Source organism: Numenius arquata, chromosome 9 (assembly GCF_964106895.1).
Source record: "Numenius arquata chromosome 9, bNumArq3.hap1.1, whole genome shotgun sequence".
Lineage (NCBI taxonomy): Eukaryota > Metazoa > Chordata > Aves > Charadriiformes > Scolopacidae > Numenius > Numenius arquata.
In genome coordinates, this window is record NC_133584.1 from 17287196 (window position 1) to 17313787 (window position 26592).

The 26592-nt window shown below is 35.8% G+C and overlaps 1 protein-coding gene across 2 annotated transcripts; it reads right to left on the minus strand.

The window, feature by feature from the left end:
- Window positions 1-262: 262 nt before the first annotated feature.
- Window positions 263-25325, minus strand: PLS1 (plastin 1). 2 transcript variants are annotated; one of them, XM_074153181.1, is made up of 15 exons: window positions 25256-25325; window positions 21810-21892; window positions 20329-20458; window positions 18540-18672; window positions 17546-17627; window positions 16090-16255; window positions 15852-15994; window positions 14319-14414; window positions 12567-12762; window positions 7355-7433; window positions 6082-6196; window positions 5215-5348; window positions 4133-4256; window positions 1940-2064; window positions 263-1462 (listed from the first exon to the last, which is right to left on the minus strand). In XM_074153181.1, exons 1-15 carry the CDS (start codon window positions 25323-25325, stop codon window positions 1327-1329), a joined length of 1812 nt encoding a protein of 603 aa, XP_074009282.1. In that variant the 3' UTR covers window positions 263-1326. The 2 variants fall into 2 exon arrangements, with proteins under 2 accessions (XP_074009282.1, XP_074009281.1); XM_074153180.1 differs by having other exon boundaries at window positions 21729-21892.
- Between the last annotated feature and the right edge of the window lie 1267 nt (window positions 25326-26592).

The window sequence follows — 26592 nt, forward strand, 5'->3', positions numbered from 1 at the left end:
ATGGATCTAAATCCAAGTACTTACATCTATTACCTCCTTAGTATGCCCTTATATAATAGAAACTAAATAGATACATCTTCTTTCTTTTAATATCTTGTACAAAATTCTGAAGAGGTAAAGTCCAACTGTTCACTCATCATGATTCTTGGGTTTTCTCACACTTAGGACTGTAGCAGCTTCACACTTGAAAAAAAAAAAAAACAAAACACCCTTTCCTTTTTATTTAGTTTTTTTTTTCTTTTTACTTTCTTTTTTAATGTTTGGCTGCTGGTAATAACTTTATTAAACATCCATCTCCAGAATATGTTTGGTGAGAATTTACAGCTGTAAAGAAAGGAGTTTAAATACTTACTTGAAAATTAATAATAATTATGGGTATCATCTTATCCAGACAATGCACCAGTCTTTCCAGACAAAACCTCTGCACACAATATACACTTTAGAAAAATCAAAGGAGTAATCTATAAGGAAATGCAATACATTAATGTGATATCCCTAACTGGAATAGCCAGCTCTTTATTGTTTTCTTATACAATATTTTATGAAAAAATAAAAATAAAAAAAAATCAGATCTTTAGTCCAACTGCAAAAGCTAATGGATATGCAGACCTAGTAATGACATGATCACATTTCTGCTTACTATTTGCTGTTTTTTCTTAAGATACAGACCATAAAAGTCCCTGCTCAGTAACAGAACAAAACTACTAAGTATATTTAAAGATTAGTCCCACAAAAAGGTTTCATCAGCTTTAGCAGTATTCATTAGTTTCCAGACATTATCATAGGCCTTCACTTGCTCTCACCAAAGTCAATGGCAAGACTGTCATTGGCCTCAAGAGGAGTTAAGCTCTCAAAGAATAAGGCAAGGATGATCACTTCCGGGCAGTCAGGAGTAATAGGACAGGAATGGAATGCACCTCAAGACCTGTGTGACTACATGTAAGTAACACCCACAAAAATCAAACAATGTTTCACAATAGGTCCTGAAATAACATGTAAAATAACGCAGATTCTTACAATGCTATGGAAACTAATACAAATGAAGCTTGATTAGTATGGTGTGGGGTTTTTTTAAAGCAATACAAATTTATGATGTTAATTCGGTAATGAAAGTGTTCTGAATACAGTATTACACATAAATAATCAATGTGTTATGAAATTGAATAAAAGTTTAACTAATATAAACACATTATTAAAATGTAATTAATGAGTATATTTGTGCATACAAATTTTCTTGTTTTATACTAAGCTTCAGAACCGTGTAAACCGCGAGGCATTCATCGTGCTTAAACTTAACATGGCAGAAAATTGTATTACGTCTCTTCATTATTTTATTCTGTTCAGTCCTCTTCCCATCAAACACGCAAACACTGTCATCACCATTTTTGGCTTCACTTCAACCAGATCATCTGGGAGAGCATATATACGAGCACCGATTTTTCGAGCAACTGAAATGGCATACCTTGGAAAGTAAGAGAAAAATATTGTTACTTTCCTTGCATCTACTAGTGTGCCAAGATTCACAACAAGAACAACAGATTTTAATAGCAAGCTGTGCCTGTTCAGTCAGTATTTACACTCTGTGAAAATCCTTCACATTATTGGGAAGCAAGCATGTATTAGCAAACGTATTGACCGACGTTTTGCAACTGATTATCAATGCATTTTTGTCAAAACCAATATGGGTTATGGCAGGTTACTAATAAACTAATTGCAGTGGACTGCTGGTAGGTCTTAGCAGCCATGAATTTGAGTTCGTATTTTAAGTATGCTAGAAAAGTAGCTTTAGAATCTTAGAATTTATAATCTATTTGAAACAAATCAACTAATGTCAGTGTAACCTCTCTCTCTGTTAATAAATCAGTAAATCATTCATTACACTGTGAATTATGCATTTCCTGCACTTTAGGAAAATAGAAAGCATTCATTTAAAACTTACTTAGCATTATTCAATTTGTCTTGGTAAGAAAGATCTTCTCTCTTGACCATTTCTGGACGAACTGCTTTTGGTGCAATGGCATCTATTAAATCTAGAACAGGTAAGCTAGTGCTAATTGATTTGTCCTAAAAGAAAAGATTAAAAAGATTAGCATAAGGAATTTGCTTTGATTATTTTGTCATCACAATGCAAATAACCCAATAGCACAGCTTAGATACCTGTTGAGAGCAGCATGTTTTGTTACTTTATTGCGTGAAGGTTTTTCTCCCCCTTTATGAGGTCTATTGTCATTTTCCACAATCAAAAGGTTCACACTCGGTGTTCATCTTACTATTAAACAAATTCTTTAAATTTATTTAATGAAAGAAACTCCCCTCCTTTCCCTAAGGAAGCAAGGGAACTTTGAAAGAAGTCCAAGGACCTGACTTTCAAGACAACAAAAAGGTATTTACATTCCCCAATTACTTTTATTTTTCTTCTTTTCTTGTAATGGAACTATTCTCTGTAGTAGTTTATGGCTCATTCTTTTTATAATTTTTCAACTCAGATGGTATTCTGAGCTAGCACAAGCAGTCTGCGCTTTGTGTTTACTACACAGACGTGTCTTCATCTATTCTTAAAACATCAAGTGCTGTTGCTGCAATTATTTCTACCCAGCTGTTGGAGCAGAGAAGCAGCTGATGATGTCAGACCAGCAGCCAGCGAGGCCGGCTCACGTGCTGAGCCCCTGCGGGAACAAAGCCACACGACACGGCTGCTTTCACCACCAGGCCAGAACCATGATTTCTACCTCAGTGAAGTCCTATAGAGCCATGACATTAATTATACATTTAAAAATAGTAATATAAATCTGCTTGAAGACATTGAATGCATGGAGTATCTCCCCAAGACCATAAGACAAACCCCACACCTTTGTCATTTTTATCGTTTGAACTAATAGCAATTCAATAGAACTTCGCTTTCATAGTCCACAATAAATATCAAGGACCTCCGCTTTCTCTGCTAAACAATCTGTTTCCTGCAGTAGCTCCAAAATACAGACAAAAGTTCAAATTGTGCAAGACAATATATACGAGAAAGTTGTCAAAAATCAGTAGTAAAAAAAGGTCTACTGAATAATGGTCACTTATATCCCTAGCTCCTTATCTTTATTGGTCTACCGTCAATTGAATTACCTTAAAAACACATCCAACGCCCCCCAAAAACCACAGACATGCCAAAAGCAAGATGTTGGGACAGAATCTCTTCATACTTTCAACTTATACCACCATTATTACAATTTATGTAGAAATAAGAGAAGCAGCAATCCCTTTTAAGAAGTTGAAGGCCTAAGCTACCTTCTAGAGTAAAAATTAAATATTTTTTTCTATAAAATTATTTGATATTACCTTTTGCCTAATGCTTATCTAATTCAATTTAATAACACAGTGAGCTCTCAAATATTTAACTTGCTAGGTTCTGATGTTTCTGTTGTGAACCACAGAAATAACTGTTTCGGAGTATACAATGAACCTGTATAAGAATGATATATTTGCATGCAAGTGCAATTAATCTACCATTTCTAAAGAATAAGATTCACACAGCGTGACACACCTGACACACATATGACTTCTTCCATGTTTAACACTTCAAAAATGTGAAAGGAAAGCTTCCTTTATCAGCTTGTTCATATTTACTAAATGGGAAAAGCTCCTGTTTTGTACAGGTCTGCTGTACATCACCAGGGCCAACAAGGACAAAAGATGTCGCTGGTTATCTTGGGCTCCCTCTCCTGGCTGTGTCACACATGGGTACATCTTTTTGACCAGCTGCTATTAAAAATGATGATTACCCCCTCCCTGTATTTCCAAATTCGTTCTTCATGTTTGTACAAGCATGAGCATGCCTATATCAAAAAATTTGGAAGATATATGGCACACCATGCCCAAACATTGGTAACTTCGGACAGAAGCCCCTTTGAAAGTTTAGCCTTTTTCTTGTTTCATTTGGTAGCTTACAGAAGCTATTAGAATTTCTTTTTGTTTCTTATTAGTAGACTTGTAAAATACTTTTGAAGATTCACAGACTGTCAGAAATATTTCCTTATACAATTATGCTAGCTGATGGGAGAGCCACTGTTAAAAGCCAATTGTTAAATCAGGTTAAAAATCCCAGATCTGATTATATGTGGAGAAAAGTAAATTATTTGATTACCTTGAAACTTGTAATTGAAGTTTTCTTATTTGCTTTTGCAAGTGTCTGATTCACCCACTTAATAATAATTTCATCATTTACTTTTTCCCCCTCTCCAAGGTCTGATAATACGTTCAAAGTATACCTTTAATAAAGAAAAGAAGAGTCTGAGTTAAAGGGCGTGGTAGAACTTGACTCTGTTAACAGTACAAAGCTACAAGCAGACGTAAAATATTACTTCAGCACAGTAACAATGCCAAGTACTCATCTTCATAAGGTACCCTTACCTTATAACTATTTAGCACTCTGAATCACTTCTTTGGTTGTTGCAAGAATAAAATAACATCCCAAACCTCATAGTATTTACTGTTACATCTTCTTCATATATTTGTTTTATTCATATGATGTTTTACATCATAATTAATATTACTTTATAAGCTTAAATGGCTCCCTACCATCCCAGTCACCTTGAAAACTGAATCCTAACAGTCTAAGAAACAAAAAGCACAGGGTGGTTTGGGGTAAGTGTAAGAAAATTTACTTGTTGAAAATGTTTGCAATAAAATACTCTTTATTGAAATCAATTTATAGTATATTTTTTTCCTGCTCAGCGCACTAGCAAGATTTTGATTTTATGATAATTACATTACTATAGTTGTGATGGCCTAAAAATTTCTTCCCATTTCAACTTCCATAGCATGTATCACCTCTTCCTATTTATCTTTGGGTTTTGATTTTACAAATATTTAAATTACTCTCTACTTACAGAAAGATTTATGGAATCAAAATGAAATAAGGACTGACTTGCTAGAGGATTTATAGTTTTAATCACAGTTTTTAGTATGTAAGGTTTTAATCGTCTCTCTAAATGGATGTGTACACATACACACTATTCAGTTTCAATAACTACACAGTATGTAAAACTACCAAAAAATGTATAAAATTTTATCTTAGAGAAGAGAGGTATTTAGAAATGGCTCTCTGAAATACCTGTTGGGTGAACTGAACACTAGCTTTAATTTGTCTTGGTATACAGAGACACGTAAACACATGTACACAGATACATACATAGACACATCTATCATATGCTGTGCATAACTTACCTTCTCATCAGCTGCCATACCAGAGCCAAAGTCAGAGTTGGATTACCCTCATTTAGATCGTGTCCAGCAATACCAACCAGGGAGAATTTGGCTTTTGTCTTCCCGAGTTCTACTGCATAATTGCAATTCTCAATCTAAAAATAGATGTTGTGTGCAAATAATAACACCTTAGTATTTCTATAGTACAGACTTAGAATCTATGTGTATTTTCAATTACTTCGGCTTACTGTTAGCTATGGAGAGATTTGGAGCTAGAGAAAGATTTCTAGCCTTTCTACACTGTGATTAAAATAACATAGTTTTTACTATAAATACAAGCATGCAAGATTCCAATGATAATCTTTTTCACACTTGAGAAAACCAAGGTCACTTCCACTAATGTCAATAAATTAATATACTTACATCAAAACTGAATTTGGAAAAATATTGAAATGTGATGTTCTTAAATAGTATTTTTTCCACTACATTTCTGGCTTCATAATGATCACAAAACTAACCGGAAGCTTTGATTCTGCGAGTCCTACACAAATTCTCCTGGCAGCATGTAAAACTGCTCCGTGAGGAAACACCTCACAATATAAGAGCATCAGGCAACAATAGCTGTGTCAGGCCAGAAACTTTTATTTATATACCCTAATTAGACTCTTAATTAAATATTACCAAAAGGTGTCCACATTTAGAAACTGAAATAATATAGGCTATAACTGCTATTTATTCCTTGAGGTTATAACTGGAAGATTTTTATTTTTTTTTTACTGTTTTTTCCAGGATTGGCTCAGTAGCACGCAAATCTAGACAAACCAGATACCTACAACCACCAGGATGGGAGACAGTGAAACCAGGCTGTATTACGGAGTATCTACCCACCTTTTTCATATTACCACCAAGTAATGGATAAGGAGGCTTGTTTACATGGTTCCAGTCAACTGGCACACGAGTCATATCATACAGTTGAAAGATTATTAAAGCATCAGAGAGGTCACTAAACCAGAGTAAAACAATGGATTTTAGTACAAAAGCTCATATTCACAAAGAAAATGTGAAGTACTTGAGACTTCTCGAAGTGTAATTAAGTTGCTGAAAAACTCCAGTCACATAAATAACAATTTGTGTCATTCTGTGGAGAAACTAGCCTATGTCCTATAGCTTGATTTCTGCAATTATTGTATCTTTAATTTCATTATTTTCACAAATCTCAGTGAAGTAAGCACAGCCACTGGTTTTACCAACTTTAATTAAATAATTGCTTCCACAGGGTAGGCACAGATAAAGCATCTAGCTAAAGAGTTTTCATTTATTGATGTAGTTTTAGTTTCTTCAGAACTTTGCAAAATGTTAGACACTCATGCTTTATCTGCACCTACAGATGTGTGTTGCTAAAGAATAATCAAAACCAATATCTTGTGAATCTTGTGCAAAAAGGATGTTAGGAAAAACATTATTTTCCCATTATAAATCGCATTCCTGATAATGCCCTCCAGCCACTTGTTAAATGAAATTCTCCACGTTAAGCTATCTACAGATGGTATCACTTTACAGAGGTCAGAAAACAGAAACAATGAAACCTAACAGCAAGTATACATGCAAGCAGATGTACCCAGTTTCGCCCTATATCCCATCTTTTATTAATAGGATCTGAATCAACTGCTGGCACAATTTGAAAGTGATCAGAAGCACCTAAAAAGCATGCTAAAAAGCCCTTCATTTTAAGGGAATACCACGCTGCACAGATTCTCACAGCCTACTGAGCAGACATCTATCCTCTCACAGTTAAGAATTTTATTACCGTTTGAGTAGGTTTGTGGTCATTTCATTTGTCATAAGAGAAAGTAAAAATCATGCATTATAAAACACAATTATCTCAACTTTTTAAAAAACGTAATTTAAAGTACAAGTAAGCGAGGGGAGTCCATCAAAACGCATTAGGTTTTCAAGTATTTCTAGATCATGAGTAGAATACCCGAGTCAGATACTGCTTAATGCTGTTCTACAGACCACTTTTGAAGTTCCTATGACATTGTGTGGAAACCTGGAAATCACTGTTCTAGTAGAAATACAACTTCTCTTCCTTCTTCCCTTCTTTCTTCTCCTGTCATCCAATGGAAATCAGATTACTGTTTAAAAAAAAAAAAAGCCTTACCTGTACAAATGATTAACATACGGGCTTACACCCAGTGAATTCATCCAGTTTCTGAAAGTTCTTTCTTCCTTACTTTCTCCTATGGTGACAAATACAATTCTATGTGAATTACTGGAGAAAACACTTCAATAAGCAATGTTTAAATGACTCTCATACACCCACCCCACCCTGCAAACCTCCCACAAAAAAAAAAAAAAAAAAGAAAAGAATTCATCCTTCCCCTAACAGTAGTCTCTACTGTCCAATAAGCTGAAGCAGTCCTATCGAGTTCAGAGTCCCTCAGTTTTGGGCACAAGGCCAGAGGCACTACAGGGAGTACTATTAGACTACATTTTTCAATGTAAATACAATTTTATAAAATACAGAAATAGACAGTAGGTTGGTTATATTTTATATAATTAATATATCATGGAAAAAATAGTGAAGATAAGAATAACTTCCTAAAACCAAAATCAGTGGAAATTGCATCAACAGTGTATTTAAATCTGTTTGACAGGGCATATTTTTATTAAAAGTTACTACTAAAACAATTATTGCAATTGCATCAAACTCCAGGAACTATAGCTCCACTTCTCCCCACACAGAATTTTCAAGTATTAATTTTTGAAGGTCCTCCCCAAAGCACTAGACCCCACCTTTTTAGTCTTTAACACTGGAGACTTAGCAAGGCAGTATTATATTGGTTAAATTTGTGAAGCTATTTATATTGCCAAGGGGGCTAGTTATTCTTGAACTTTTAACTAGTAACTCTTGCTTATAAGAAATACAGAAAACTCGGGAGGGGGGGACACGGGACACCAACCAAACGCAATCCTTCACTTTCCTGATTTAGATTGTTTTTATCTCTTGTAATCCTGAGTTCCTAATCTAAAGTTCTTTCTCTATAAAAGTTAGAGTTTGCAGTAACATCGTAATTTTCTACATAAAACATTAGCTAAATTTTAACAATGTATCTGTGGCCAATTGCACGTTAATCAGTGCTGCATAACCTGCTTTTTTTTTTTTTTTTTTTTTTTTTTTTTTTTTTTTTTTTACAAAGAGCATTTAAGAAAATATTTAGCCTGAATATGTGAGCTTGGAATAACCTCATGGCTTTGTTCCCCTGGGCTGGTAATCCACGTTTAAGACAACAGAAAGGACACTGAGGAGGAAAAAAACCTCCCCAAACAAGGAGAGAAGAGATTTCTCAGGCCTCAAACACACAAAAATCTGAGTAAGATCTTTCCTTGCTTTTTTCGTTTGTTCCTTAGAGGATAATGGTACGGAGTTTGTCTAATGAGGTTTATGTAGTATGAAAACCACCTCATTTAGTACTAGTTCTGCAGTTCTATGTTGACTACAGAACAATGAAAATTTTTCCAAAATGAAGCTACTGCATAAACATGTATTTATCATTAGAATAGACCTCTTCAATAAATTAATAAACCTCTTCAATATTACTTTTCCATTAAACAGACCTATGTCATAACACCGATTTTTAGATAGAGGTTACAATTTTAATCTAGGTCTCTTCCCCTTTTATAAAAAAAGCTCTCAACTTCCAAATATATTTATACATTTATAAAAATTAAGAAATTTCAGCTATAATTGACATTTTCCAACAGAATAAATTTTAAAAGTTTCAGCCAACTTACAAGTTACATTGTTTTCCAATTATTATGACATAGAAAATATATCAGTAGGATGAATATAATCTTTCTCGATTATGAGGTCTTTCATATGCAATTTAAACTAGTATTTGTTTCAAATATTTGCTTGTAAAAATTACCAGTCGCTGATGAATACATGCTGAAACAACGAAAAATACTATTCTGCAAGGTCTTCAGGCAGTCAGCTTTTTTTCACATATTTCTTCCCACAAGAGTCACATTTTATGACAAAATTATTAAAAATATCTTCCCCCCCCAAAAAAAAGAGATACAATGCAAATAATTTAAGTTTATAAAGAGTAATTTAAGAAGATACAGTGTTTTTAAGCAAGTCTCTTTTGCTTTTTTCTTTTTTGAAGTTTTTAGGCTTACTATGCTTTGAGTTGGTTTGCAATACCTGAATTACTGACTGCAAAGTGCTTTTAGGAGCACTTGTCCATTGCAAGGGCAGTAACAAGATTATTTAATGAACTCTTACTAAAAAAAGTGTAGTTACAAAAACAGATACTCAGCAACTGCACTCAGACTGAGAACTTTAAAATGCATGCTTAACACTGTCAAAAGAATCCAAAGTTGCCAAGCAGGAGCAAGAGCATGCAGTTGGGCAGCACTGGGATACTGGAAATCCAGGAATTAAACCCAGCATACTACATTTAATATGCCACTCTAAACAAATCCCTCTATCATGCAACACATAAGCGTTCATAATTTTTCCAGATGGCTGAGAGCTAACCAATTTTTTTCTCTCTATTCTTTTAGTCAAAATATACCTTGTGATCCTATCAGGTGCATATCTTCTGCTGAGTGGTGCAGCAGATAGCCAAAATCATTGGAAAACTGCAGAAAGGGGGCAGAGCTACACAAAAAAGAGAGGAGCAAATTTGGTAGTATCCTTTATATTTATTGCCATCTCTTTCTTTGAGATCATCATACTATGGAACTGACTGGGGAGTATCCATAGGGATGGGGTCAAGAATCCAAAGAGCTCCAAAAGATACGATTCTCTCTGAAAGACAACAGAGCTCAAGATGCAATTTGCACCCTATGTTCCCCTGGCCTGAGTGGGAGCAGTTACCCCTCTCCTGGTAACAGCCTTGATGGCTGCCAGTGGACTAAGCACCAGCAGCAGAGGACATCTACACTGGAGGAAACATGGGTGGACAGAAGTCCTTCCTCTTCCTCCCCCCAAGAACTCAGCTTTCTGTGTGACTTTGGCTCAAAACTCTGCTGCCTTCCCCACAAGAGAAATGTTCCTCAGAGCAAGAGCAACACTCAGTTAAAGGTCATGCATCAATTGAGATCAGGACTCTCCCCTCCATCCCCAGATAATATCCAAAGTTCATTTTTCTGTGTCAGTCTACCTGAGGGATGGATGTGCTCTCTGGGTAAGTGCACATCACCAGACTTTGCTAAGCACTGTCAGAGCAGATGTCAATTTATGGACAGTGTTTGTTGTCTTAACCCAAAGAGAACAGCCACATCATACTCTTTGGCTGGAACAGTCACTGAAAAGATGGAATTTATGCAGCAAAATTAAGACTTTCAGAGAGCTCTACTCACGCACACATGCCTAGAGCTTTAGAGTTTGGGTCATGGAAGGCCCCTACTTATTAAACCCACAGAAAGAACTATATGGCACTTGACTTACTGCAAGTCCTGCCCCCATTTTACATGCATCACATTAAACCTGTGGGGATATTTTTCTTCTATTTTACTTAGACGGCATATTAAAGCAATAGAAAAATACAAGAACAATGTAAAAATCAACCAGAAAAAGACAGATATGATTAAAACACTAGGGAAAAAAAAAAAAAGAAAAGTTGCAGAATAAACACTTTAACAAGTACAGAAAAGTACTAAATACAGTACCTACATTAGGAGGGGTCAAATCTGTATTTCATGAAGCAAAATAGGAAAGCATTATAAATTATGAGTCACATTTCAACAGACAATCTACGATGAAACTATAAAGAAATGAATGTCTTCTATTTTATATCGTTACCTTGAGAAAACATCAGTAAAAACACAGGATTTTATGGAAAAATAAAACAAATTAAAAGGAAAACATATTAACAACATCATCTTTTGACTGAAATAACTATTTTGATGGTTTAGATCTACATGACACCACAGGAGTTATTATTTAGGGGCTAATGCCTTTGAACTTGCCTTTGAACAGTTAACACTGGCACGTATCTCTAAAATATATACTATAAACAACAAGTTAAATTTGGCCAGCATTTATCATTACAAAATCTAGCATTCAGGTGATTGTAACTTTCTCCGAACTATTTTAGCTGAGACTTTGATGTTTTAGGAAAGTTCAGAAAGTAGTTCAGCTCTTTTTTGCAACGCCAATGAAAAGTCTTCTAAATTTGACCAAGTTTTCAGTATTTCAAATCACACCTGCAATTTTATGTTCAGAACAGAGAAGCTGAACTGAACACATTCCACCTGCACACACAGCTCCTGTATACATTTCCAAGAGCATGCATTTCTAACAAAATTGCAGCTGAGGAAGAGCAGGCCTTTCCTTCAATCATTCATCCTGGATAGCAGGGACTGTGGTGACTAGGGATATCACAGCTGAAAAGGGAAGACTACCTCCTGTGCTCTGACACCTCTACCACAGCAGGCGGCTAGCTGAAACTAGAAGAGCAGGAAGAGTGGTCTGAGGGATACAAGATTTGTGACACAGGGATGCAGCAGAGCAGACAAATTATGAAAAAAAGAGGAGCAAAGGAAGATGGACTCACCTAGATGGAAAGGAAACCTGATAGGAACAGTAAGAGGAAGGCAGGAGTAGGCAGTGCAGAGGAATGTGTGAACATTGCTGAAGATTCTCCCGAGTGCGGCACCCCTGATTCTCACCATTCCTTTGAGATCAGTGAACAACTGAAATACACTGGCAGGAGCCGCTTCATTATTCCAGATTAGCTGGTCCACAGAAAGGGAAACAGCCAAGGATTGCTACCAATTATCCCTTCATCTTTAGCATTAGGGATCTGAACTGTACAGTTAAAGTCCAAACTTGCTGATGTGCTAGGATCTATATAGGTTGCTGATGCAATAGATTAATATAGATTGCTGATACATAAGCTTTTTTCCCCCCCAATGTTTTCTGCTTTAAAAGGCAACAAACTAATCCACATAAACAAACACATATGTAAACACAATATGTGAAAAATACTTAAAGGGACTATTACAGTTGCATAACACTGCAAATTAGGGAAATCTAGAATTTATCCATCAGCTAAAATACAAACAGTATGGAAAGAAGCACAAAAAACTGGAAGGGGAGTAAGAGGACAGTTTTTGCTCCTGCAAATGAATGATAGACGGTTATTCAGGAATAGCCTTTGGTCAGGCCAACACAAGTGAACAATATTCACAGTAACGGGGACTTCTACTACAGGCTTATTTGGAAAGCTAGTGATAAAGCTCTCTATGCTGGTGTTAACACGAGCACCATGACACAGGGATCCTATATCACAACCTAGAAGGAATACTTAAGTAGAAATCACTAATACTCTTATCTCCTGTATGCTTAGCAAGTCGAGTACCTTCTAATAAATTGAGATCGTAAGATGAATTGTCAGGCTTGCGTAGGGCTGGATATGTGTTAAAGAGATTTGCAACAAAAGCCAAATTGAGTTTAGGGTTGCCTGCAACCACATCAGCTGGAGTTACAAACTGTCTGCAGCCCAATTTATCTGCCTGTTGGAGCATGCATTCAGCCCTCCTCAAGTCATTTTTATCCTAAAAGAAAAAAAAATAATAAAAATTAATTTGTAGTGAATCCTAGCATGTTTCCATTCTTTACTGAATCTTCAGTTTGGCAAATTTTTAAATGACCCATGCCTGTCTCTCCCTCATGTCCCCAAAGCCAGAGCTAGCTCTTACCGCCCATAACGATTCCCCTCTCCCCAGCTTCCTTAAACTTTCTCTCAGTCCTGCACTCCTGTGGCTGCCTGCACAGCATTCCTCATAAATCACAGCAACAGCAGCAGCAGCCGCCAGAGGTGTAGTGGTCATACTTCTGTTTCCAGACTGTTGATTCCCACACTGCATATTCTGCTACATGCGCATCATCACTGTTTTAAAAGGATATTCCCAAGCACAGTAATTACAGACGATGCCCCAAATCCTCAATAAGAGTCCGAATGCGACAAACCACTACCTTACTTTAATATTTTTGCCTCTGAATTGTCTTAAGTTGGTAACCTATGTGTTATTTTGTTTATTCATCCTTATTATTAATCTACATAGAATAAATCAGTCTTCAAAAACGTGTATAGCATATACTTTTTGTCTCTAATCTTCACAACACTAACAGTAACTGTTTACAGGGAAAAGAGTTAGTAACTGAATTACTATAAGAATTGAGTAACAGTGAGTAATTCAGCATTGATACACTCAACCAGAAACTTCCTCTAGAACAAGAAGTTGTTACATGTTATTGATACTGTCTTATAACCCACTAGAGAAAAATAATCTCATGAACTGTAGGAAATTACAGGGAAAAAATTAATTACTATCCTTTCCTCACTCCCCCAAAACCCCCAAAACAAAAGCAAACAAACAAAACAGACCTCTCCTCACAAAGGAGTTTGAGAGCGCTAAAGCTTGTATGCAAACATAGTTTTGCACATGGGTTTTCATTATTATAATGAACAACAAGATTCTACTTAAGATTCTGATTGATATATAGATATTTATATCTTAGGCAGGTACTTCATTTCTGTGTAAAACACATTCTCAGAATAATCCTTCCAATGAGCATTATGTAGCAGCTTAGAGAAAAGTGTTTTCACATCTACCTAGGCTGGTTTTAGACCCTCTACCCCTTTAAAACTTAAAGCTTGATGGTTGTCACACTTTCCTTTCCTGCTGGTTATTGGAAGGGCTCACATGCTATTTCTGAATACAATTTGGTTTGAGGAAGGATCACAAGGTTTGTGAAGTCTACTCTTTCTCCGTGTCTGAATTCCAGAAGAGCACAACTGAAGCAGGATGTTGTAATATTCACGTTGGAGGACCCAACTGAAAATAAAAAACAGTTAGACACTACTCCAAGTAAAACATAGCTCCAAATTTTAGTCTGCAGGATGCATTATCCTGTTTCAGCAGCGCCCTGGAACTTTACTCAGGCTTTTACCCATTTAAGGTTTTGTGACGTTGAGGAATCTTACTGAATTTTTGTATGCGCTACAAAACAAAAGGGGATTCTGGGACGGCCTTGTAACAAGGATGTTGGATACATACACAGAGGTCTCCAATAATTCTAGTCTATTTTTATGTTTCTGGATACTTACATGAAATCCTGAAAAGTCAATTTTAATGGGCAATTCATCAGGGTCATCTCCTTTGGGTGCAATCTGATTTAACAGATGGTAGTATGCTCTTGAATCCTAAAACAAGCAGTACAATAGTTTTTTTTTAAAAAATGACCAAGCAGCCATTTACTGTGCTTATAGTCCAATTCAAAAGCCATAGAAGTCAGAAACATGGCCTAATTTCAGTGAACACACAGGATGTCATACAGCCATTTTACTAAGGTAGTTCATATAGAGCTTATTTAGCCAGGTGACAGAAAGAAGGAGTGTTTGCTAATTATTCTGGACAATTTTAGTTAAATTTGTTCTGCTGGATGAACTAGACAGCTGTAATTAAGATATTTAAGGCAAATTTATATAGGCTACCCACCAAAAAATTAATATATGTTACCCACCCTACATAAACCTACAAAAAACTCCAATATGGATCTTATTTTTTGTGTTGACATTTTATTCCTTCACTACCCTTTTCAAATGCACTTTTATAAAAATTTCCTCTTTCTTAATCAACAAGATAATTGGAATTAAAAACAGAGAGCAAAGTGGCTCTTTTAGGATGAATCTATAGTAACAAAAGAAATTATATTTATTTGATACAGTTTTCAGTATGCTTCTGGGTTTTTCCCCCTCCACTAAGAGACTAGGAAAATAATCTAAAAACCTGCTAGCTTTAGAAGTATTCAATACTTCTCTTAAATAGCATGTAGTATTTTTACCATAGTAGCAGTTTTCATATAAAACCCTAGTTAAGGTTTGCTTTAATAATAGCCTTCTTGGAGCATTTTAAACTATATAACTAGCAATTAATGACAGTGTTTTCTTCAATGAAAAGAGATCTTATCACCATAGGAAATCTTCCTCCTTCACTTTTAGTTTTAAAAAGTTGGGTTTTTCTCTCTTCAACTGGACTTAACTACAGTACTCTGCATACCTTATGCAGAATGACTGAAGAAGAGAGAAGAACCATGCAGGTCTGCCATCTGCCTGAAGGAACCAGCATACCCTTGTGCCAGTAAATTGTCACACCAGCAAAGCACAGGGATCAAGGAGGGCTGCTCTCTCCTTACATCAAGGATCAGTAGCTAATCCAGACAGTCCTCTAAATAACTGTTCTTTCCTCAAGAGGTTTCCTAATCTCTGTAGAACGCTCAGTACAAAGGGCTATCACCATTAGCAAATATGCACCGTGAGGAGAACAGGAAAAAGGCAACTAAAAAGGTAGTGTGAATTGTCCCAAGTAACTCTAATAACAACATTAGAACTTCCCTGAATATGAACTCGTTGGAAAGGTTTGCTTTACACTGATGTGAAAATACAGGATATGAGGAACTGAATAGGATACGAGAGATAAAAACAATGTTCTTTCAGTGTCGAAAAATGCAGGATGAACCTATAGCTAGAAAAGGCAGATGACTATTATTTTTTTAATTACTTCTGATCTGGCCCATTTGTTTCTATGCATAGTGCATTTAAATACCATTATGTTCAATTATCAGAGCAATAACTACATACCTTAATGTCTTGGCTGAAGTTACTGATTTTCTGCCACCCTGCATTGGCCAGATGGTAGTTCACCCAGCGTAGCAAGAGCTCCTCCGGGGAAAGCTTCATTAACTGATCTAGCTCTTCCCCTTCATTTAGCAAGGCGATAAGAGCTAAAAGCAAGTTCAAAAGAAAGCTGAAATCATTGCTATTGTGATCTCAGTTAACTCCAAACTGCAGACACTGCTATACCTAGCATTACTCTTACCTTCGTTTCTGGAGAGCTCAATGTCAGCAAAAAGACCAACTTTAATGATCTGCCATAAGAGTCCTAATACCAAGTGTGGTTTTCCTTCTTGCAAATCTTGTGATCCGATATTGACAACCGTACAGCCAATAGCAGATGCTGAGTTCAGAGCCAGGTTTAGGTTTTCCTATTCGGAATATCATTATTTAACAAATTTATGAGATCGTAATTGTTAGTAAATTTATTCATATTAAATTTTATAAGTTTCAGAAGTTAGAGGAAATAATGCATTAGTCAATGGCTTCCAGTGGAAAATGGCACACTGCAGATTTTTTGTGAACCACCACATATCAAAATTTAACAGAAAACATTATTCACAAAGTTTAATATGGACCACCAAAAAATCACGGACCACCTTCAGCAGCTTGGATCACCAAGGAATACACTAACCAAAGTATTTTTTATAACTTATAAGTATCACATACACAAATTAAACAATATTGCTCAAAATATCAGGAGCTTGATCCTGTGGAAAAACATGTTCATATGGAATTTTGCCCTGTGCAGGAGGCTACTGACATCACTGTCATCCCATCTTGAATCTTATGCGTTTATTCAAGAAACTGTTTAACTAATTGAACAGACAGCATAAGAAAATCTTGGCAATTGAAAATCCTGACACTGAAAGTAAAGCTAATGATTGTCACAGATGAAACATTCCAAGAAAAAATACCTGGCAGCTCTTGCAAATATTACTGTCTGTTTTCTTGTGTCATATTTTAAGTATCTACAGAGACACCACATGTAGTATCATCTTTGCTGACACATCTTCTTTAAATAAGTAGAGATTACAAAACCCACTCAGAGGATTTAGAACATGTTATGTTTTAACTGTTTGTATTTTAATGTCACAGCCTAAAATGAAAACTCTGCCAATTAACTGAGGTTTTTATTCAGGATTTTTTTACCTTAGGGTAAAAGGTAAAGGCAGGTAACTTATGGATCTACTTCCCCCTTTCAGACTTGTTTTCTCATACCCAAACTAAGGTCTTCAAAATTGTCTGTCTCGAATATTTTCATGACTCCATACGCAATAAAAAATAGAGCTTCTCATCTTCTGTCCTAACCACTCTCCACTACTGAAAATGGATCATCCTACTATGCATTATACAGCCATGCAGATGCTTTCTGCACTGCTTAAATACGACCTGATCATCCACTCAGAAGTCTTCGTAAAGCAAAATAAGAATAGTGAAAAGAGGAAGAACTAAGGAAAGCTTGAAAAACACAAGTTTTCCTGTACGTCATCGAAGAAACAGGAGAATTCAGCAGAGTTTATACTATTTCATGCTTTAACATTTTTTAATACATAGCACTTTTGTTTTTTTTAAGTCTCCACCAGGAGAACTGTCATTAAAATATAGAAAAATATTTTACTTTTTCATTTGTGGCAAGTTCCTAGCTGTGCAGTACTTACAGAAATAGTGAAAGGAGTGAGCTTCTTCTTATTAATAGCCCTTTCATCAATTGTATCTGGTTGTGAAAAGTTGATCATTTTGCTAAGGAAGAAAAGCCAGAGTTTAGTCAAACTTTCATTTCTCAGAAAATACATTATTTAATAAACTCCTAACACTTTAAACTAGCTGCAAATATTTTTGACAAGATAAAAAAAGACCACCTCATCCTCTAAACACCTCTCCCTGTTAAATAATTGCACATTCATCCAGAAACCCCCAGATAATATGTAATTATAAGAAATTTGAGCAATTGGGCTTTATACTTAAGTAATGGAGCATGTCTGTGCTGTTAAAAAAAAAGTTCTTGAGAAGACTAAAATTATAACCTAAAGACAGTTAAATAGCTTCAAGTGAAAATCTTTGTAATATAACCAATATATTTCTGCACTGCATCTCTATAGTATCTTGCATCTATGAGGATCTCAAAGCGTAATTCACACCAATACTATCTAATCCCTTGTTACAATGGTGTATGAATAAGTACTATTATTCTACTTTAACTAGAAAGTTCCAGCAGACTAAAGTTAAAGGACCTACTATATGCGCTCTGTTTTGCCATGAATTAAATTCAGATATCTGTTCCTCCCATCCTGTGATTTAGTAACTACATTTAGTAACTTTTAAAAATATTTGGAATAGCAAAGATTCCTAATTATTTTCAGCTAATGAATATATGAACTGTGTAATTATCTCCTTTATAAAGAGACTGCACATATCTTATGTGTGTAATTATGGATCTGAAATGGAAACCCACTTCTATAAGATATGCAGAGCCACATAAAAAAAATTCCTAAATACAACATTTCTATGGGCAAACAGATTTTTTCCATCCTACGCATTGGTGGAAATATTTAAGAGTGGAGTCCTGACATTAAAACCTATGAAGTTTTCCAATTCACTGCAACCAGCATTTAACCTTTAAGATTTATTTCTTCTCTGCAGCCCTGGACTTACCAAAGAAGAATGCCATCTGCAAGGGATTTAAAAAGACTGGCATCTGATGGGTTCATAGGTAGGAGGTGCTTACAGTCTGGGTCATCTTGTAGAGCTTTATTTATCCAATTGACAAAAGCAACTTTTTCTTCCTCTGTAAAGAAAAAACAGCACTAAAATAATCTATTACCATTTTCACAAACACATACTTCTAAGCATCAGACTTGAATCAAAGAGGCTCATCTGCAACAAAACCCCTTAGTTTCACAGGGGCCAGTTATGAAAAGAATTAGACCAGTGGGAAAGCATGCAAAATGTGAAAAATACAGATTGACCTCTCCTGCTGCACTCTCTAAACTTCTGGTGATTTTCTGAAGGACAACATAAAAATCATAGCAACATAATGGGTCATCATGTTTCTCAGCAATTACAATGAAAAGAGGGAAAACTGATCTGAAATATGCAACATCTTGATCTATACACCCTTGGTTTAAAATGCACCATTTCATTCTGCCTTCTCCTAGGACTTCAGAGACTGGCAGTATTTTTAGACTATCATCTGGACTATTGTGCTGTATTTAGCTTTGAGAACTTAAGAAGTTTAGTGTCTCAGTTTTAAATTCTCTTTCATATTTAGTGCAGATTTTATTACTATGTATCTAAGAATGCTTATTGGAACAACAGTCAATCAAGTATCAGTATCCAAATTCCCAGACAGTACCCGTGTACTGTCTGTACTTCCCTCAAGAAGCATACAGGACAAGTATCTACACCTGACTCCTTACACTTCTTTCATTGTCAGTGGAAAGAAATGTGAAGTTTTCATTTCATCTCATCATAAACAAGATGGCTGATGAGGCTGTGTCAGATGAATTGCAGTCTGGCAGGGTCAGTTTCTCTCCACCAAAAATGAAAAGGACTCTAAACAGTTAGCTCTGACGTCATCTCCCCTACAGGCATCCTTTGAGATGGAATATTGGCTTTGGAGATACACAAAGTACAGCTGGCACTATAAGGAAAAATCCTAGAGAGAGGGAATGACCACCTTTAGCTAACTGAAATGAATCTTCCTTAAATATACAATCTTAACACGCTTCTGGAACCACAGCAAATCCCAGACTTGAGTCAATCAAAAAGTTGCAATACTGCTTATTGCAATATGATTATCAAAGGTAGTTACCATTCTGATCAGGAGCTGCAATGCAATTAGGCACAATTACCAACTTAAATGACGTGCAGCAGAGAGAATGAGAAAGAAACAGAGATCACACATTAAAAGCAACTTCTCAAGCATGAGATAGGCTATGCAAAAATCACATGGGAACGAACAATTCTGTAGTGGCACAAAGACAACTGAGGAGGCCCTTACATCCAGAAATTTTATGTGGGGTGTTTTTCATTTTAGTTAACACACTACAAATGAAAATGAGGATTCATTTTTATCTGAATATAGGAATAAGAGTAGATTAGCTTGCAATAAAGCCAAAACTTGACCAGCATTACTAGAAATGTGCCAGAGGGACTGTTAGTTCTTGGTCATCATTGTCCCCCCGCTGTCAGTGCTTGCTTTCATATTTTGCTCTAGCAAAGATGCCTAACTTACCTCTGAGTGCAATGTCAAACTAAAAACCAAACAGCCTACCTTTTAATAAACTACCACCCACACTTATCTTGTTCATCTCCACGTGCTTTCTCTGTGTTAATTTGCTCTCAACAGCAGCTTTTTCCAGCTGGGTTTTTCTACATCTTTAATGCAAAATTAAAGAGTCTTCCTCCATGCAAAATTTGCTCATATTTAATTATTTCTTACCTGAATAAGAGTGCTGTGTCCCCTCACTAGATATTGCTGATGTTCCTCCAATTGCTGTAATACCCTGCTTTTTGTTTATTGATTTTCTGAAAGATTTGCTAACATCTTTACTTTTCAATTCCTGAATTATCTGGAATAAGAAAAATAGAGAGCATTTTGCAACTGAGCATAGCTTCAAAAAACTAAGTGACAATTCATATAAGTACTCCAGAGTCAGTAATTAATCTGACTGCCTTTCTTTGGCATATATATTGATTTCTGTTCTGAAAAAAATTTACTGTAGGGGTAAAACTAGTTTAAATCCCTTCGTGAAACTTGCGTACTGCATATCTAATATATTATTTCTCAGCAAGTACCTCAGGTGATACCTTATTAAGTCATGCTATCTAAAAAAGTAGATATACAACAATCTACACAGTTTTTTCCACAGATATTTTGGTAAACTGAAGAAAACAACTAAAAATGTACACATTTTCAATGACTGTAACACATTTCTTCCACTTCATTATATACTTTACATTAAAAGGTTACTATGTGACTTAATACAGGCCCTTAAGCAAGCTGACACTATTTTCTACCTGCCTACAACGTAAACCATGTTGGATATACTGATATGTCCTAAATTTGCCCAAATACCGTCAAGGTCTCAAAACTGACAATGAAGTATAGGTAACAGATACAGTTCAGTATCTGGATGCAAATATTCGCATCTTGCCTATGAACCACTGCAAATTAGAATCTTGGAAAGAAAGATCAATAACTAGTTCAACAAGCAACCTGCTGCAATTATCAGCAGTACTCTAAATTTAAAGCAAAAACTAATCATCCCCAAATACACACACAAGCCAACAGCCTGAAAAGTTTCCGTTTCTCTTAAATGAAGCACACTAGCCAGTGACCCACATTAAAAAAAAAAAAAAACGTATAAACCTTTCAAATTTGTTCACTAGAAGTGAAAAACTGTACCTCACTCCCAGTAAAAAAAAAAAAAAAAAATGCCTTTAGCACAGAGATTAAGCACAGTAGCACAAGCATTAGTATATCACTAAGAGAATCCAGAGGCTGGTATCTACTCATTTGACAGGGCAAGGGCCGACCCAACAGTTCCTAAAATCTGTTTCCTCAAAGATGAGGGGAGGGACTACATGAAATAGAACTGATTGAAACTACTATGCTCTCACGTACTGCCCAAATGAAATCTACTAAATTAAATGGGAGAGTGAAATATAGACTGCAAAATAATTACATAGGATATTAAAAATTGTCACAGAAAACTTTCCCATTCTCAAAATATTTATTATTTGTATCAAAATAGTACTTTGTACCAGTTAATTCAGTTTTCTATCCTAGTTCTCAACAGATATCAGACAGTAGAGAAACATCCAAAAGGAATGTCTTACAGAGACAAACTCTTCAAAGTTGATTCTCCCGTCCTTGTTGCTATCTGTCACCGCAATGATTTTTTCTACAATCTCCCGGACTTTGTAACCAGGCAAGGGCAGACTTGCTTCTTTAAACAGGTCTTGAAGCTCATAATCACTGACGTATCCACTGTTGTCAATATCTGTAAGATGAAAGCACAAGTTGTTTTCATACTTATGTAAAGAACCAAGTAGAATAAGTGTTGAGAATACATAAAGGCTGAGAAATACAATTCTAGGAGTTGAGTATTACTTCTGACATAGATGGGCAAATATGAAGGAATGCTTGTAGATTAGACACAGAACTGACTAGCAATTGTGCCATCTTGTTATGTATTTTCTCAGAAACACTCTTATAACCCCAAAGCACAGCTATAGCAAGATGGAAAATTCGTAAATAGCAAATTTTAAGCTTTTTTTTAAGACTCCCAACAAAATTGTCTATAAACTTTCAAGTGAGATCAATTATTATATTCCTAGTCACTATTAGACCATTTGCAGTCAGTAACCTCAAATCTGGTGCAAGTTGTTATTAGAAGAGTACACTTACACAAGAACTCTACCTGACTCTGTTTTGTTTCTTATCCTAGTATCTGATAGACACCTTCTGTTCTTCAAAACTTTTGATGTGGTTAGGCTTACCTGTGAAGAATAAATCCAGGATGATCTGTATCTGTTTATTAAAGGTGACCTTCCTTAATCTATTAACTAGCTGTGTTGGGAGCGATTCATACTGCCACCTTCACTTACACTTGGCTCCCACAACCACATGTCAGGAATATACATGTACAGCAAAGCATCAAAATGATTTTTTTTTCAACAAGAGGTGTATATATAGCTCCACAATTGTGGAAAGAAATGAATGGCTGTATCACACAAAAATAAATTAAGATAAATGCAGTATAATTTGTGATACTCATGATGAATAACACAGCAGCACAGAAGAAATCATAAAAGCACCCTTTGTACTTCCACCTTAGGCCAATCTGTGTGCAGAAAGCTGTTGTGAATTCTTGTTTTAGTATAATAAAGCACCATTATACAAACCTATATGTTTTTATGCAACGGAATACATAAATGAATTAAATACATTAACTGTTTCCAAATTTTTTTTTATATCTATGCATATTTCCCTATATATGCATGCACATATCTATACAAGCATTAAAATAGTTTTACCTGCAGTGCAATGTCTAGGCAAGTGGGAGTACTTTTAAAAGCAGAAATGCTATACACAGTATAAATGAAGCTCAATCAAATACAAGAAATCATAACTAGTATCATAGCATAACTAGTGCTGGATACAATGCCCATCACTTTATATATTTTATGCTAATATTTTCTGTTTGACAACAATTTTCAATCTCTTTCACGATCATATTAAAACTCATGAAAAATATGAATTAATAGTACTTTCCCAGTTCTACAAATGATGCATCTTTTAAAATAAGTAATTTAAGAAAACACAATTAGTCAGAAACAGAAGCAAGATGATGTGGCCACTTATTCGACTTGTCAAGGTGCTCCCGCTTTAGGTTTTGTTTCATTTACTAGTTAAAAGACTTCTCTTCATACTGTCTCTAGTGTCAGAACTCAGCGAATAATACCAGAGTGGATGAATACGTATCACATTACAGAAGGGCAAGCAGAGAAACATGCTTTCATCTCTAGCCATAATTGATTGTTGTACAGTAATTTCCCTGTAATCCATACTACACTCTGTAGCTTGTGTACAGCTTTATAAGAAGGCCACATTTCACTGCTGGCAAAAGACTAAAAACACTTGTTAAAAAACCATCTCTGTGTTTTCGATACTACCAGCAATTCACAAATCACAACACAGACAAACTTTATGTCTGCATATGTATTAATCCAATCCACTGTCTAGCTTGCAGACATGTAACAACACACGCAATAACAGGGATGGTTTAAAAAGCAGAGGACATGCTCACAAGCTCACTCAGATTACCAGCTATTTTATTTCTCTAGGTTCATCTTTCACTGAGGGTAAGTTTCCATGATGACAAGCAGAGAGTTAAATGCACACCTTTTCTCTCAGCTTAACAGCATAGCTGCAAGTAATTTATCCATAAAGACATTGAAAATGTAAAAATGAGTAAGAAGCAGCTAAATGATGCTTAATTTTTATGTTTTACAGAAAGCACAATACAGTAAGGAAGAAAATACTTTTCAGCAAGTAGGAGCAGTACAGACAATTCTTAGAGCAGAAATGTGAAAACACGCAGAAGGGAAAGGGAGAAAAAGAAGGAATGCAGATGGTGAAAACCAAACAAACAGAAAAACAGACAACAGCAGTGAGTACCTATCCTAACGCCTCCCAGTTACATATACACAGTGCTCTTTTCTTTGGTCTGTCTTTCCAGCTCCTACAGGCTGTAGACTTCTTGAGCTACAGACTACATCAAGATGATTGTTTAATTGCAACTCATTAATTACCTTCCACAGATGTGTACCTTATTCCTTTAGCTTTTCCACTCTTTTTTGGTCTCAACATCATTCCAAGTCAATGGGTTTATGGTTTTATTATTTATCATGAACACAAGTTACTTCTTTTTATTTTAAGCTTTCTGACTCTCTACTGGGCATCATGTGACACCTGTATTGACAGAAACCAAATAACTCCCTCTTCACCCTTTTCATACTACTTAGTCTTACAGATTTCTAACATACAGCTACCCAACAGTCTCTTCACCAAGCTGGAGACTCCTAATATTTAAGGCTTCTTGCCTAAAGCGACCCTGTTCCACCATTATGAATGATGACAAATATGTTTCATTTGCTGAACTGCCCAGATACACTTTCCTCCCTCAGAACTGCAGCAAACAAGAAATAAAGGAAACCTGGACTTTAACATTCACAACAGTACTGTACTGCAATCTGGAAATAAGGGTTAGTTGCTATATAATTTCTCACTCTGTGTTTACTCTCCGATTAATCTGCAAACATCCTGTCAAGCATACAAAATTGTAGTTATTTATTAACATCTGCTAGCTACAAAAGCAAGTTCAAAAAGTCTCCAAGTTCAGTTTACTTAAAATGCAAAATCCAATCCAATAAACAAAAAGAGAAGTTATTAGTTCACCAAACATGCAAGTAAGGCAAAACCAAAGTGTCAGTAATCTAACATAAAAATACATTTAGCAATTGAAGTTTAATCTTTTTTTTTTTCAGATGTAAAGAGTTAAAAAAAAAATTAATGTTGAGACCTATCATTCTGCAGATACAGTGGCACAAATAATACAACTGCCCAGCAAGAAAATGTATCTATTTTCATCGATGAACTTGAAAGAAATGAATGAACACACACAGTTTCACTGAAAATAAAGGGGGTTATGTAAACATTCTTATTTTCTTAGATATTACTGGCGACATAGAAGGAAAACATGGCCCTATCAAAACAAAGTGATCCATAAAGATTTCTTCCACAAATCCTATATGGCTATGCAATGTTAGTGTCATCCTATTATTTTCTGTTTAAAACATACCTATTTTACCGAATGCTTCTCTTAGTTCTTCAAGCTCTTCACGAGAGATAGTAGTTATGTTGTTTTCCATCTTTGGAGACCAAGAAGTGTTGTCCTCAATTGATAATACCTAATAATAATAAATGGGAAATATATAAGGCTTTAATTCCAAGCACATACAAGTCACTGATCTTTTCAATACAAGTTTCCTGACCTGAATGACATTTCCAGGCCTGGCACCCTTAAAACATTACAAACAACACTTTAAAGTACATCAAACACCTAGTAATTCTTTTCACTGTAACAGTGACTGAGAATTCACAATAGCAGCACCTGTTTTCATAGACTTGATGTTTTCATTTGCATAGAATAAGCACTGACCAACAACCTGCCTCCACTGTGTGTGTGGTTTTCCAACATTAAAATCATCACCTTACATTTCAACAAACAATTTTTAGAAAAATTAATTTCTAAGTGCAATATCATTGCCAATTGGTGGTTAGTGCTAGGATCAAGTTCTGCAAAGCACTGACCACTCCAGCACTTGCACAGTAGTAAATTTCAGTAGGACACTTTCAAGTACCCGCCTACAGTCAGTGGGGGAACGCCGATGAGCCTTTACACAGCTGCTGCAGGAGCCACCACCTCCTACGAAGCCTGTTGTCTCACGACACTGTCAAAGAGCCAAATAAAGGCTTTTACTGGGCACAAAGATTGCAGTCTCAGTGTGAATCTACTTTCTCTGCTCAACTCCATAAAAAAGCGACACAAAACAGAATGCATCTTCATAAGGGCAGATAAACCCCTATGCCAGATCCTTGCCCGTTTCCTCTTATTGAAGCTTTACCACCACAAGATGATTCAGCCCCTTGTAAGCAAGTGCAAGCTTTTAGAGAAGTCACACACAATTGTCTCAATACACAAGCTTAGATTTGCATTTGCTATTTTCCACCGCACCCGTGCCAATGGCACACACAAGGTAACCGGCACATTTGTGAGCCTGCGGCAGCACCCACCTGCGTGTGCAGCACTTGGCTGCAGAGAGCACAGTGTGCTACAGGTGGTGCTGTGCCTACCAGAAAGTACAAGTTTTGTCTTTGCTTTTACTTTATAAGCCAAAACTGACAAAAATCCACCCTACATTAGTATTTTCATCAAAGTTGTCCTACACTTTGTGTATGTTTTCCCTTCTTTAGTTCCTTCTGGTTTAGTGCTTTTGCTTTAGAGGAAGAAAAATATTCCTGTAATAGCTAGGTCATTATTTCCTTATAATAATTATATTCAGATCTGCTATATGCAGTTGCTTCTCCCCAAAAAAACCAAGCATATCAACAGAACTGTACTATTACCCACTGGAC